This window comes from Dipodomys spectabilis, unplaced genomic scaffold (assembly GCF_019054845.1).
Source record: "Dipodomys spectabilis isolate Male_0828 unplaced genomic scaffold, ASM1905484v1 ptg000032l, whole genome shotgun sequence".
Classification (NCBI taxonomy): Eukaryota; Metazoa; Chordata; class Mammalia; order Rodentia; family Heteromyidae; genus Dipodomys; species Dipodomys spectabilis.
This window is the reverse complement of record NW_024870709.1, coordinates 30,085,737-30,100,410: the sequence shown is the minus strand read 5'-3', so window position 1 is coordinate 30,100,410 and position 14,674 is coordinate 30,085,737. Positions and strand designations below refer to the sequence as shown.

General features: G+C 37.5%; 1 protein-coding gene across 1 annotated transcript in view; it reads left to right on the top strand.

Annotated features, from left to right (window-relative positions):
• The window catches only part of Myh15 (myosin heavy chain 15), a 111,943-nt gene that overhangs the window by 76,763 nt on the left and 20,506 nt on the right, over positions 1-14,674 (top strand). Inside the window, 4 exon segments of the mRNA XM_042676874.1 lie at positions 3,919-4,037; positions 7,402-7,598; positions 11,068-11,417; positions 14,113-14,237. Coding sequence (XP_042532808.1) covers positions 3,919-4,037; positions 7,402-7,598; positions 11,068-11,417; positions 14,113-14,237 — 791 coding nt within the window.

Below are 14,674 nucleotides of genomic sequence, written 5' to 3'. Positions count from 1 at the left end.
ATGTACTCCAAATATATAAGACATACTCCAACCCTAGAGTTCTGGCCTTGCTATTCCTTTGACCTGGAATATCCTACCTATTCTGCAAAGACTTGCAGATGATAGCCAATCAAGAGTATATGTAGCAGAAGTCAGCGTAGTCCTGTTGAGAAGGCAATGTGATATGCTTTTTTCTCATAGTATATATTACCTTCAAATAAACTTTACATTTAACATAATATCATGTTTCTCTCCATCTGTCAGATAATGAGTTCTGTGAGGGCAGGAAACTGTTTTGGTTACTGATGTATATCAATTCTTCAGCAGGCTGCCTGACATAGTATTCCACAAACATTTAATAAATAAATTAGGTATATGTCCCATGGATAATCCCATCAACCACTACTGATTTTTTTAAAATTTTAACCTTTGATATTATAGCAATCTATTTAGGATTTTCTTTTCTTAATTTATCATATGCTTTTTATGTGTGTGTGTGTCACACACTCAGTCATTTATAACAGCTGTTCCCAATCTGTCAAACAGATGGACTAGAGTTTATTTTGTATTACTTTGTAACTTGACTTGTTTCTCTAATATGATTAGCATGTGGGTAGTTGTTTGGCCATACTCAGAATTAGTTTTGTAATGTATTTCCACAGATAGAATTACTAGGTCATGAAAATGTATAGTGTAATCTTTATACACAGAGGCACATACTTAAAAAGACAGTGAGGATCACTGGGCTTTGGCACATATTTCTGTAATTGGACATCAACTTTTCTAGGATTTTTAAAACAAGACTGGAAAAAAGTGATTTCTAATAAACAAGAAAACAAGAGATTTCTGAAACACAAGGATTTTATTGAACTGTTTCAAATCTAGACAAAGATAGAAGGACAGGTTCCTGGGTCAAACTTACTAAGCCGCTACCAGCATGCCCCAAAAGCATCTGGAAAAATATCCACCAGATTTAAGAAGACAATATATTTTATAATGGAAATTTGGGAAGAAGGAACCGATTTCTACTTTGAACTACTGCTTCTTACAAACCATATTGATAAGAGGAGTGGGGCTTCAGGAAGCTCATAAAGTCCTAGGGTATGAGAATAGTCCATAGGAAGTACTAGTGACTTCTTGAGTGGTTGATTCTATAGACTGAATGCTATGTTGCTTTAATGGCTAATCATCAACACACAGAAAAGGAGTGTGGAGTAGTCTCATTTTTCATTTCTTTGTTGGTGTAAACCAACAAACAAAAAAATCTGTTAAACTTGTTCTACTCTCCTGCATATAACTAATTTTAGAACATTGCAAAATTCTTTTAATAAGAGTCAAAGCTAACATAAAACAAGTTAGCAAAATAACAAACCTAGACAGGTTTTAGTTCTAACAAGAACATCCAACAGGATCGTTCACCCAATGTGGATAGAGTGTGTGGCCCTGGACCTTGTTAAAAATCCTACAGGTTGATCTGTTGTATCATTGGAGATGTCATCAATGTGTGAACTACACAGCCTAGAAACAAAACTATGGATTTTTATGTTTGGCCCTGCAGGAAGTTCTGTGGAAATTTTGTTTTACTAGGCAGTTCCTGCTTCTCCCTGGTCAATAGCATTAAGTTTCTACACACTTTTTTGATGAAAAAATTGATGGGTAAGTGAATGAAATGAAAATAGTTATGAAATGACAGTTCTGCTTATGATTCTAGCTTTATCTTTTGTCTTTGGTGCAAATTTGAAGTATGTAGTTGTCCACTCTGCTCACTGGGCTACTGATCTAGATGTCTTTTGCTATTTTTTTTCTATAGCATAAGACATGATAAGAGTATCTTATGTCCTATTCTTTTTAATTTAATTTATTTTTATTGTAAGGGTGATGTCAGAGGGGTTACAGTTACGTAACTAAGGTAATGAATACATTTCTTGTAGAACATTGTTAGCCCTTCCCTTGTTCTTATCCTGTGAGCTCATTATGCCCTGCTTTCATATTACACGTGCTAAATCATCATTGGACACTGGGTGTGTGAAGTACATTTCTTCAGAATCCTTTTAAATATGGTTATGTCAACCACAGATAACTAAAATTGTGCTACAGACTCCCAGTAATCCTCAAAATGCTTTAGGGCTCTATGAGATTAAAAGATACCTTGTTACAATATGTAGCTGCTATTTGTTTTGTGAATTCTTTGTCCATTTTTATTCATAGTGCAAAAAAGATTGGCAGTCAAAAGTGCTGAAGCCTATTAATAAGTCCAGCCATCAGCACCACACTGTGCTAATTATAACTTTATTCAGTACTCACAGTACTTTATTCAGTACTCAAGTTTTAAAGTCATTTTCACTTAAGAATATTCTTAATGAAGCAGCAAAAATTTCATTATATCTCAAAGCTAAGTATTTATCACTTTAATTTTCTATGCAACGAAAACTATGCATAAAGAACTTTTTGGCTAGGTGCTAGTGGTTTACGCTTATTTATTTTAGCCTAGGTGCTTGTCAGGTGGAGATCAGTTTCTTTCTCTGAAAAATGAGTACTATAATGCCCCTGGCCCATAGAACTAATGAGAATTAAACTAATGCACATAAAGTATCTAAAATATAAAAGCTTCTCAAAAAAAATAGTAGCTTCTGGGAAGGTGGCTGGGAAGTAGCTGGCTGAGATGGTGGCTCAGTGGTAGTGTGCTTGCCTTGCATGCATGAGGCCCTGGGTTTGATTCCTCAGCACCACATAAGCAGAAAAAGCCAGAAGTGGTGCTGTGGCTCAAGTGGTAGAGCACTCGCCTTAAGCTGAAGAGCTCAGGGACAGTGCCCAGGCCAAGTTCAAGCCCCATGACTGACAAAAAACAAAAGAAAACAAAAAAAAAAACCATTAGCTTCTGTTATTTGTTATCAACACACCCTTTAAAAACTCAATTATAAAATAAGGGCTCTTAAGGAGTACTAGAAAGACTCATTACCATGGTTTTGCTAAAAATAAAAAAATGCATCAAGAAAATATGGTATATATACACATATGGAATTTTACTCATCCATCAGAACAAGTGATATTGTTCCATTTTTAAGGAAATGGAAAGACTTGGAAAAAATTATATTAAATGAAGTAAGCCAGACCCAAAGAAACATACATTTCATGTCTTCCCTCAATTGTGGTAACTTCAATGAGCCTATAAATCTACAAGTAAACACACTGGATGGTAAAAATGAATAAAAAATGCAGTGAAATAGGATAAATTATACAGGTCTGTATGCATTCACAGACTAAAGAAGGATAGTCTTAGGAGAGGGTCACAAAGGCTCCATAGCTATGTGCATCTAATCATATAAAATAGTATTTATTGAAATGAACTCTGAGAAATGAAAACAAGAGTGTTTTTTCTTTGTTGCTGTTTTTGTTTTCTTTTCCTTTTGTTTTGTTTGTTCATTTATCTGTCCTTGGGAGGGAGGGAGGGGCATGGAAATGGTGGAACGAAGGGTGAACAAATGCAGCAGTGATATTCACTAGACACTATCGAAAATGAACTATACAACTTGTAGGTGGGGACTGGAGGGAAAAACTGGGAGAGAAGGAGGGAGGGGTGACATTGTTCAAAAAGAAATATACTCTTTTTATTGTGAAAATACTGTACAGAGGGGTTACAATTACATGGGCAAGGTGATGAGTACATTTCTTATAAAGCATTGTTGCCTCCTCCTTTGTTTCCCCTTCTCATCCCTTCCCATCTCCCACCCCCACCTCCCACCCCAGAAATATACTCTTATTTAACTTATGTGACTGGAACCACTCGGTCCCTCGGTGCACCACCTTTACAATAACAATTTAAAAGAATATCTACGTAGGAGAGACTGTGGTTGCTCATAAAGCCAGTAAATTGGTGAGTAAGGGATGATCTGAGAGAGATTGGGATTAACTAATTTTGTGATTTTTTTTTTCCTGTAGGTGAGTACCTAAAGAGATTGGAAGAAAAAGAGATTCTGATAAACCAGCTTTCCAGGGAAAAGAGAAACTGCACTCAGCAAATTGAAGAACTCAGAGGACAGCTACAAGAGGAGACTATAGTAATGTATCTATTATTTCTCACCAATAACTTGACTGACTGCATGTTAAAATATAGTGCTTGGTGAGTCAGTCTCAATATCTTTTCCTATAAAAAAAAAAAGGAAGGATAGTGCTCTAAATGTGGTAGGAAAAAAACCATCTAGAATTCATATGTTCCAGACAAAACCCTGACAACTGAAAAGTCTTCCAGGATTCAAATAATTTCTGTTGTTTGCCAGATTTAGGGCAAGAAAAGTATATCCTTCCACTGTGCATTGTTACTTGAGCAGGGGCAAAAAGGCCCCTATAAATCTGAATTTTAAATGTTCACTAAGAAGTCTAATTAAACAACAAACTAGAATTAAAAATTATGGCCTGCCTTAGGTCAAGTATTAAATTGTCAATAAACCACAGAAATCAGTCATTCCTTCTGTGAGACTTAAGTTTATTAGTAGGAGACTCTATAGTGACTCAGAAAAGAGATGAAATCATTGAGTCCTGATATATAAAGCCAGTTTTTAGTTCATATTTGAGATATGTGTTGTAATATCCTAACATTCCTCACTTATGCATAATCTTACTGCAAAGGCAATACACCCTAAAGGTAGAGGTATAAAAGACTAACCTGCTGGAAGGGAGATACATTTCTCTTTTTAAAACATTGTCAGTTTATTTCCACTATTCTTCTTATTTTTTATCTTATATATACCTCAAATTTTAATTAGAAAAGCTCTCATATACTACTTATTTACATCTGTACAATCTGATATTATTATTCAATACTTGTCTATAATGTCTCATAATCAAATCACAGTAATTGGTATTTCCAGCTCCTCATGTTATTTTTATGTATTAGGAACTGAATTCTCCTCTACTTAATTTGAGATGTATAATTGTTCTAGGCTATACAGCATCTTAGTGTGCTGTGTAACATTTAAATTACTGTCCACTCTGAGTTTTACTGTGCACTATCTACCATTTCACTATCTCCATTTGCCCCCTCCCTTTCCTAGCCTCTTCTGACTTTCTTTTTGCTCTCTATTTTTATATAATCCACAATTGAGTTCAATAGTTGAGTGAGAATATGTAATATTTGTCTTTCTATGCCTAATCCATTTGACTGAACAGGTTCCATTATTAGTGCTGCTGCAAATGAAGTGAATTTCTTTTTTATTTTCAAAAGTATAACTAGATTTTATGTATTATTTTATTTTTAAGATATATTTTATTATTATTGTAGAGGTGATAATACAGAAGGGTTATAGTTATGTAAGTCCAGTAATGAGTACATTTCTGTTTTAATCGTGTCATCCCTTCCTTGCTCTCTCCCAGTTTCCCCTTCCATCCCTACTCATGAGTTGTATAGTTGATTTTCCACACAGTGTCTAGTGATGTATTTGTTTGCCCTTTGTCCCACCGTTTCTGTGCCCCCCTTCCTTCCCAAAGACAAATAAACTAACAAGATGAAATGAAAAGACAACAACAAAAAATTTCTTGTTTCCATCTCTTGTAGTTCATTTAGTAAAATACTATTTTATATGATCATATGCACATAGCTGCTTCTATGAATATCCTCCACTCACTATGTGAATGTCTAGAGACCTGTATGTCCCAGTGTATTCTTTATTTTTTGGGGGGGGGTCCAGTCATGGAGCCTGAACTCTGGGCCTGGGCGCTGTCCCTCAGCTCTTCAGCTCAAGGCTAGCGCTCTACCACTTGAGCCACAGTGCCAATTCCGGCTGTTTTTTTTTTTTTTTCTTTTTGCTTATGTGGTGCTGAGGAATCAAACCCAGGGCTTCATGCATGCAAGGCAAGCGCTCTACCACTGAGCCACCTTCCCAGCCCCCTCTTTTTAGTTTTGTTTTACCATCCAGTATGTTTACTTGTCGACTCACAGGCACATTCTAGTCACCACAAATGAGGGAAACCCTGCAATCTATGTTTCGTTGGTCTGGCTTACTTTTTTGATTAATGTAATTTTTTCCAGATCTTTCCATTTTCTTGTGAATTGTACAATATCAGTCTTTCAGATGAAAGTGTAGGATTCTATCCTTTCTAATGAAAGTGTCAAATTCTGTCTCTTGATCCAGGCATTCACTGATGGGCATCTGGGTTGATTCCAGATCTTGGCTATGGTAAACAATGCTTCAGTGAACATGGGTTTCCTGGTAGCTTTAGTGTGTCCATATTTGTGGTCTTTTGGATAAATGCCCAAAGGGTGGAATTGTTGGGTCATAGGAAAGCTCTGTGTTTAATCTTTTGAGAAAGCTCCTTACTGCTTTCCAGAGTGCTTGAACAAATTTAGATTCCCACCAATAGTGTAGTAGAGTTCCCTTTGACCACATCCCCAGTAGCATTTGTTGTTAGTTTTCTTGATAATGGATATTCTAACTGGGGTGAGGTGGAATCTCAATTTACATTTCATTTATGTGCCTGATCCATTTCGCTGAACATAATCTCCTCTAGTTGCATTAGTGTTGCTGCAAACGAAGTGAATTTCTTATAGGTAGAATATGGTTAGATCTTTTCTCCTGTGCACTTCTCTATATGTCTTTTGATTCAGAAAACTAATCATTTTACATTTAAGGTTGCTATTGATATGTTAACCTATTACTATACATTTTAAAATTGTTTTCTCACTGTTTTGTATGTTTTATCCTTTACTTCTATTTCTTTCATGATTGTTTTTTGTTTTGGTGGTTGTAGTGGTGGTGGTGATATGTGTGTGTATGTGTGTGATATGCGTGTTTTTATGAAGGTAACTGTGTTTCTTTTTGGGGAGAATACCTTCATTTTTGCTTATCTAGGATAGTTTTTATTTATCTTCCATTGCTGAATATTAATTTTCCTGAGTATATATTCTTGGTTGGCATTTTCTTGTCTCTCAAAACTTTATATTCTCATGGATTGTAAAGCTTCTGCTGAGAAATCTATTGTTAGTCTATTTAGGATTTCACCAAATGTTTGATGTTCTACTCTTTCTGTTTTTGGAATTATCTTTGTTTATCTCTTGGACTTTTAAATTTGATATACTATTCCATATCCTTTGATTCTCCTGGACCTGCATGTTCGTGATCTTTTCCAAGGCTGGTGAAATTTTCACTTTTTAATTTTTCTTCTTTGTATATTGGTGTTTCATAAATCTTGGAGAGTTTATTCATACATGTTATTTTTGGTAGTGTTGGAGTTTAAACTCAGTGCCTCATACTCTCTTGGCATACTCTACTTGTCACAAATCCCTTTCTTGATGTCATCTGACTCTGTTTAGGTAGAGCTTGATTTTTATTGAGTGATTCTTAACTCTATTTGAAAAAAAAAATCACCTCCAAGTGTCTCATTGTTAATTGTAGTGGTATCTTTTTTTAAATGTATGTTCCCCTGTAGTCTCAGAGTGCCTTGGCCCATGCCCTTCAGTCAGCAAAGCATGACATTGATCTTCTGCGAGAGCAGTATGAAGAAGAACAGGAGATCAAGGCCAAACTGCACCAGGCCCTATCCAAAGGCAATACTGAAACTGTGCAGTGGAGACTCAAATATGAACATGATGTCATCCAGAGAACTGAAGACTTGGAGGGTGCCAAGTGAGTAAACCAAAGCTACTGTTAAGCTGGAGTTGGTAATATACAGGACTGTGAGAATAATGACTATATCTCATGGGAGGTACTTAACAAATCCTTGATAAGTACATGAGGAAGTCTAGAATCAAATCTGAAATATTCAGAAGCATATATACTTATATATACTTAAGGGTCTAATATTTATAATACAAGCCAATTGAGTTTTAAAGGGTTCTTCAGGGAGAGAAAGGAGCCTCTTTGTAGTGGTAAAGCAGATTTTTGTTTCCTTGTTGCTGTTTTGGTTTTCTGTGCCTTTTTCTTTTTCTTTTTAAAAATTGACTGTAAAGGTGATAAATGAGGGGAGAGTTACAGTTACATAAGTAAGGTAATAAGTGCATTTCTTTTTTTTAATAAGTTCTTTATTGTGAAAATACTGTACAGAGAGGTTCAGTTTTCAACACAGTGTTACTCCCTTCCTAATTTTCTCTCACTTACCCCTCTCCTCTCCCACTTCTCAAGTTGTAAAGGTCATCTCCAACATAATGTCTAGTGAGTATCATTGTTGCATTAGTTCATCCTTTGTCCTGTTTCTGTGATTCCCTTTCCCTTCCACGGATCAGATAAGGTTATATACAAGACAAAAGGTACAGAAAATTGAAACAAAAAGAAAAAAATAGAAATTATAGCATACAGGGCAGAATAAGAGCCTTTTGTTTCTGATTCTTGGAGTTCATTTTTGGAGATGTCTCTTTGAAACCTGGGCTATCACATAAAGTCCTACAGCAGAATGATTGAGTCTGTTTTATCTGCATGTATCCATAACATCAAAGTCATTGTGCTTCTGGTATAACACTTGTAGACTACTAAGTGCTTTGTGAACATGGGACAGTGGTGGTTGGAACATGTTACTATCTGTCATCAAACCTATGAAACAAAAGTGTCTTTGAAAGAAACCATCCCTAGGCCACTCTTACTATTACAATGTCAGTGTTAGCCAATTTCACAAAAACAGCTTTAAAAGTTTTTCAGAACTACAACAGTTTTGAGGACTAGCTGAACCAAGACTTAGTATTGGAGTGTATAGCATTTATCTTGAGTGATTGTGTATCTTGAGACAAAATGTCAAACTAACCCCAACTTATGACCATTATAGGTTTAGCTCAGAAGAGTAGGTCCCTGGTTTGATAGCTTAGCAAAGACCCAGGGCAGATCAATACATTTCTCTTTAGCTTTGACCAATTATTTTTCAGTTCTTCATCTAAATCTTACATGGTATTGCTGTGTATTTGCTGAACCACTGTCATGTCCTCTCCCCAAAGGGATATCAAGTGATCTATCTCTGTACTCACAGAAACTTAAAAAGGACTTTAGAATGACAGATACTAAAATGTACCTATACGAGGTGTTTTTAGGCAAACTTTGGACCCTAGTATAGTGGCTTTCAACTGAAATGCTTCTGTATATCCAAATTTGTCATTTTGTTTTTGCATAAAGTTTGTTTTCCTTCTAATGACTGAAGATCTAAAATGTCAGTACTTACCTGTCATTCTGCTTGATGGTTTCCATGAGTGCTGGATAGAAAGCAAGGACTGACTATAGACCTCATTATGACTACAAAGATTTGATAGAACCAGCTCTGTAGTATATGAAAGGAATTAATGGGCAAATGTAATAATATTTGGACACTCTTTTTGTTTTCAATGTATTTTAGTATCATATAAAGAAAGCTTTACACTATCATTTTCCCCTTTAAACACCTCAGGGAAGTAGGCAGCTAATAAAAAGTGTTTAGAATTCTGTATTTTTCAGGTTGCAGAGTCAAAGGTCCATCTGCTTTCTTTGTGTTTCAGACAGGGGTTCATATGATAAGTTGGTTTAGCAGAATCAAGCTTGCCTAAAACCCAGTGATTGGTTCTGAATTTACATTCCCTAAGGATATGACTTTAATTTCTTAATCTCTCAGACCCCTTCACATATTTAAGGCAACAATGTAGGTAAGTTAAGGAGTAAAATAGTAGATGGTGTTGAATATAAAAGGGAGATTTCAGTAAATGAAGATCTAGTCAATTTCTAGGTCAATTTACCTAGTTTACCCTGGTATTAGCATTGAAACCCTTGAGTCCTAATGAAACCTCTCCATGCTGGAGAACTAGCTTGGTCAGTTGCCCAAAAGAAAACTCCCATGTCCAGGCATTGATCCACCATTTCTAACGCACTTAACAAGCAAGTAGTATAAGTATAATTGTTTTACCAGACTCCTGTGTTAGGTTAGAATAAACATCAGAATCTCTTCCTGAGAAGTATGAAGCAAAGAAAGAAAATATCCTCAGCCAGTGAACAGGACTTTTTTTTTTGAGCCCAGTGCCTACTTTCTAAGATGCTAAGCTTGAGTATTACAGGATTTAACCAAATGGGTCACTCACCGTAAGCTTATTCTTTGCAGGTAGTTATGTGGTTTACATTAATTCCTGAGGTCCTTTTTCAGTTTTATAATATCCAGGCAGAAAAGCTTTAGTAGATATCTTTTTAAGAATTGCAATGATAGAGTAAGAATGGGATAGCTAGCAACCTTGTAATACATTTCATTCATTAGAATTCCTAAGAATGCTGTACTGTGATGATGGAGGAGGATGCAATTTCATAAATGGCATAATCTCTCTGTGATCCTACAAGAACACAGTGGGGCCTAAGGACTACTAAGAACAGATATGTTACTGTTATGTGGCCATCATGTATCTGGGATATAAACCTAGGGAAAGAAACTGATGTGGAGAAAACATTTGGAGAGAAGAGAGAATTATGTTTCAGAGCCTCATGAGAAAAGGGAGAGAAAATGAAAGTGAAAGCCAAGAAGTTCTTTAGAGAGTAAACATGCCTAAGGATTTTCAAATAGCTTACTATTGAGGAGATATTCAGCACAATCTTATTTTTCCTATTTCTTGAAAAGTTGTCAATAATTATGGACATTTAATGATTGTTTTTTAAAGTTTTTTTTTTTTTTTTTTGTCAGTGCTGGGGCTTGAACTTAGAGCCTGGGCACAGTCCCTGATCCTCTTTTGCTCAAGGCTAGCGCTCTACCATATGAGCCACAGTGCCACTTCTGGCTTTTTTGGGGGGGTGTATGTGGTAGTGAGGAATCAAACCCAGGGCTGCAGGCATGCTAGGCAAGCATTCTACCACTAAGCCACATTCCCAGCCCTGCTGCTTAAAGTTTTAAGATACACAACTACGTATAGAAATTTAAACTGATCCTGAGTTTTAAGTCTAGATTGGCAAAGAATGAGGGAAATAAAATCTATGTGGACAGAGGAGCAAGAAGAGGGGTGGGCAGCAGACAGTTGGGCTGTGTTGGTTTCAGGGAAGGCTTGTGCTATTACTGTGAAGCCTCAGAGATCATGCTGCTTTGTTTTCAATCATTGTCTTTAATCCATGGCAGCTCTATGAGCTCTATGAGCATTGCTGTTCTCAGGTTCATTGAGTCTCCTCTTCTTAGGAAGAAGCTGGCAATCAGGTTGCAGGAGGCTGCTGAAGCCATGGCCGTGGTCCATGCCAGGAATGCCTCCCTGGAGAGGACCAGGCACCGACTGAGGCTCCAGCTCGAGGATGCACTATCTGACCTGGAGAAGGCGCGCTCTGTGGCAGCCGCACTGGACCAGAAGCAACAGCACACTGACAGGGCCCTGGCTGATTGGAAGCAGAAGGAGGAGGAGTCGCAGGCATTGCTGGCTGCCTCTCAGAAGGAGGCCCTGGCTCTCAACACTGAGATCCTCAAGCTCAGGCATGCCTATGAGGAGAGCGTCGAGGGCCAGGAGACCCTGAGGAGGGAGAACAAGACTCTGCAAGGTACTCTGGCTGCATTCACAGCCAAGCAAGAGCAGGAGCTAGGGGGAACCTCATTGTGTGTGAGCCTGCCTTCTGTGGGTAGAGAGGCTGGGCATTTTCCTATTCCCATCCATATTCTCAAATTTTAAAATTTTATGTCGAATATGTTTACTATAAATTTTATTTGTATTAAAGTAAATGGTATATCTTTAACTATAATTCCATATTGTAAAGGCCACCACCCCTGAATTTCTTGTTACCTATAGTTTGGCCAAAATTTCCATATATACGTTTGTTTATATCTTCTACCCAAAATACACATTATCTTAACAGCTTTATTTTCATTTATCAGTATATTTTATAATTTAGCTAATATTTGGTGGTACTGGGATTGAACTAAGGGCCTCTTATTCACTAGGAAAGAGCTCCTCCTCTTGAGCCAGGCACCAAGATCTGTTGGCTTTTAGCTTATTTTTTTTTAGATAGTCTTGTGCTTTTGCCCTAGCAAAATAGACTGTGATCCTACTACACCTACCTTTCAGAGTAGATGGGTTACAGATAGGAACAACTATGCCCTAATAATTTTTGAGATAGTATGTTAATCATATTTTGCCTGGGTTAGTGTTTATTCATAATCTCTGCCTATTAGATTACAGGGGATTACAGTTATTAACATATCAGGCCTAGTCCAACAAGTAGTTTTTTAGTGCATATTTTGTTCCAGGTACTATCTATCATCTTATTTTCAATATTAATTGTTTAACACAAACAAGAATTATGATGCTACATTCTTCATTTCTGCAAAATGGATATTGCATTGGGTCACATCAGGTTAAATAACTTGTCTGAATTTATAATTGGTAAGCAGCAGATTTAATAGCTGAGCCCAGCCATCTGGGCTTCAGCTAGTACACACTTAATTGCTTGGCTCTACTACTTTCTCATGCACCTCGTTGCATGGTTTTTTTTGTTTTTTGTTTTTGGTGTGTGTGTATCCATGGAGACCTGCCACATGCTATATAGTGTTTCATAATAAGAATGACCAACACTTATTTAGCTAGACCTTATTCATTTTAGAACTCATTATTCACAATTACAAGAATTGTCTCTTATGCATTCACATGCATATATTTATGTATATGGAAAATGTTTCAGTCAGACAGATACCTAGAAAAGGAATTACTGGGTTTAACAAATGAATTTAAAACTTTGATACACTGCCAAACAGTAATTTAATGAGACTATTTAGACTAGCACCAATATGAGTTACATGAAAACCTTGTGTGCACTGGAAGCAAATTCATTACTGTTGGAGACATAAATGGAAATTCCTATTTCTGTTGACCTACATTGTCTATGCTTGGCATAGGCTGGACATTTTAGAGGATGTATGAGAAAAAGGAGTAGAAAAATTTGCTGCATCCCAACTACCTGGAATGTTCGTTGAAACAAATTTTCTGATTCCTTGGTGTGTGGGCTGAACCTGTGAATTTCTATTTCTAGTAAACCCGCAGGTGAGGCCAATGTTGTTGTCCTTCAGTACGACTTGGGATTTTACCTTTTTTTTAATTTTAAAATTTGCTGGTAATTTTAAGATATAATCAGAGTTGAGAAAAAGATGCTCTTTGTTTTCCCCTGGGAATGTGTGTTTTGACAGGTGGTATTAGCAGAGAAGGATCATAACTCACAGGAGAAATCTCACCCTGTATGAATGTACATAATTTAAAAATAATTAATATAACTTATTATACCCCAGGGTCTCAGAACCACAAGAACAGGTAAGCTTGAAAAGCTCTCTCCTCACTGCCTGGAGCCTTAGGGTCACAGTTCTACATCACAGCATGCAGATGCTAGAGGCTCCCTTCACAGAGACAAGTATACACTCTAATGTATTGCGTAGCAGTACAGCACCAGGTGGTTGAGTTTGTTACTTTTGGGTTCCTCACTCTGTCAAAACATTGTATTTATAGAAGGCTAGCTGGAAATGTCATGGACCTGAGCTAAAGACTATATATATATATATTTTTTTTTTTTTTGGGTGGGCGCGGTCGTGGGGCCTGAACTCTGGGCCTGGGTGCTGTCCCTCAGCTCTTCAGCTCAAGGCTAGCACTCTACCACTTGAGCCACAGCACTACTTCCAGCTTTTTCTGCTTATGTGTACTGAGGATTTGAACCAGGGCCTCATGCATGCAAGGCAAGTGCTCTACCACTGAGCCACCTTCCCAGCCCAAGACTATATTTTTCTTGAGGCCCTTCTATTTAGGCTATCTGGGGTCATGCCTGGGCAGCTGACAGTGACTTGCCTTGGGCTTTGTTTCCATCACAGTGTCAAGTGTGGCTGACACAATGGCAGCCACTGGTGTTGATAGTTAAGCATGCTGCTGAAGTACAGGGATTCTCTGTATCTGTGACTGAGAGGACCTCCCTGTTGAACAGGCAGAGCCCTGAACAAGCGAACCATGGTGTGAAGTTACACACAAAACTCTAGCAGCCCCATCCTCATCAATTCTTGTGACAGCTTTAAAACAGATGGCGAAAAAAAAATCTGTTGAAGAGAAAACTTGTAAAAATGCATCAGGTCCTCTGTAGGATATGGGCGGTTCTGCCATCAGGTGCATCGTCTAGCAGGTCTTTAAGAGCAGCGTGCTGTGCTTGGCATCGTGGGTTTGAAATGCAGCCCTTTCACTAAGCTAGCTGCTCTCCCCTCTCTCTCCAGAACAGCTTGCAGGTCTCACAAACCAAGTTAAAGAAGTGACCAAGGACTTAACCAAAATGGAAAAAGTCAAGAAACTGATTGAACAAGAGAAAATTGAAGCCCAGGTCATCTTGGAAGAAACAGAGGTCTGACCATTGGGAAGGAGAGAAAGCTTTCCTCATTAGGTTCTGCAGAAGATCTACACTCTAGTAAAAATAGCTGCGACCACACCCTAACATTCATTCAAGTGATTACTCCAGGCTGGGCATCATACACAAGGCTTGATAGACATTGCTTGATGTAGTCTCCCCAGAAACTATTCCCTCCCTTCACAAAGGAAGAAGTTGAGGCTAAAAAAGAGGATAATCACCAGTGATTGCAAATCTTTTGATTGTAGTGAACACAAAAACCATGACTATATTATTCACTTATTTATCCCCCGTGCCTAGGAGCCTTACTACTTAAAACCTGGCGTGGTGCTTGTACATCACCTGGGAGCTTGTGAGAAATTCACATTCCCAATCTCTGCTGGTTCTGCTGAACCAAGGTCTTCATTTAAACAAGTTCACCTGGGGTTTCCTAT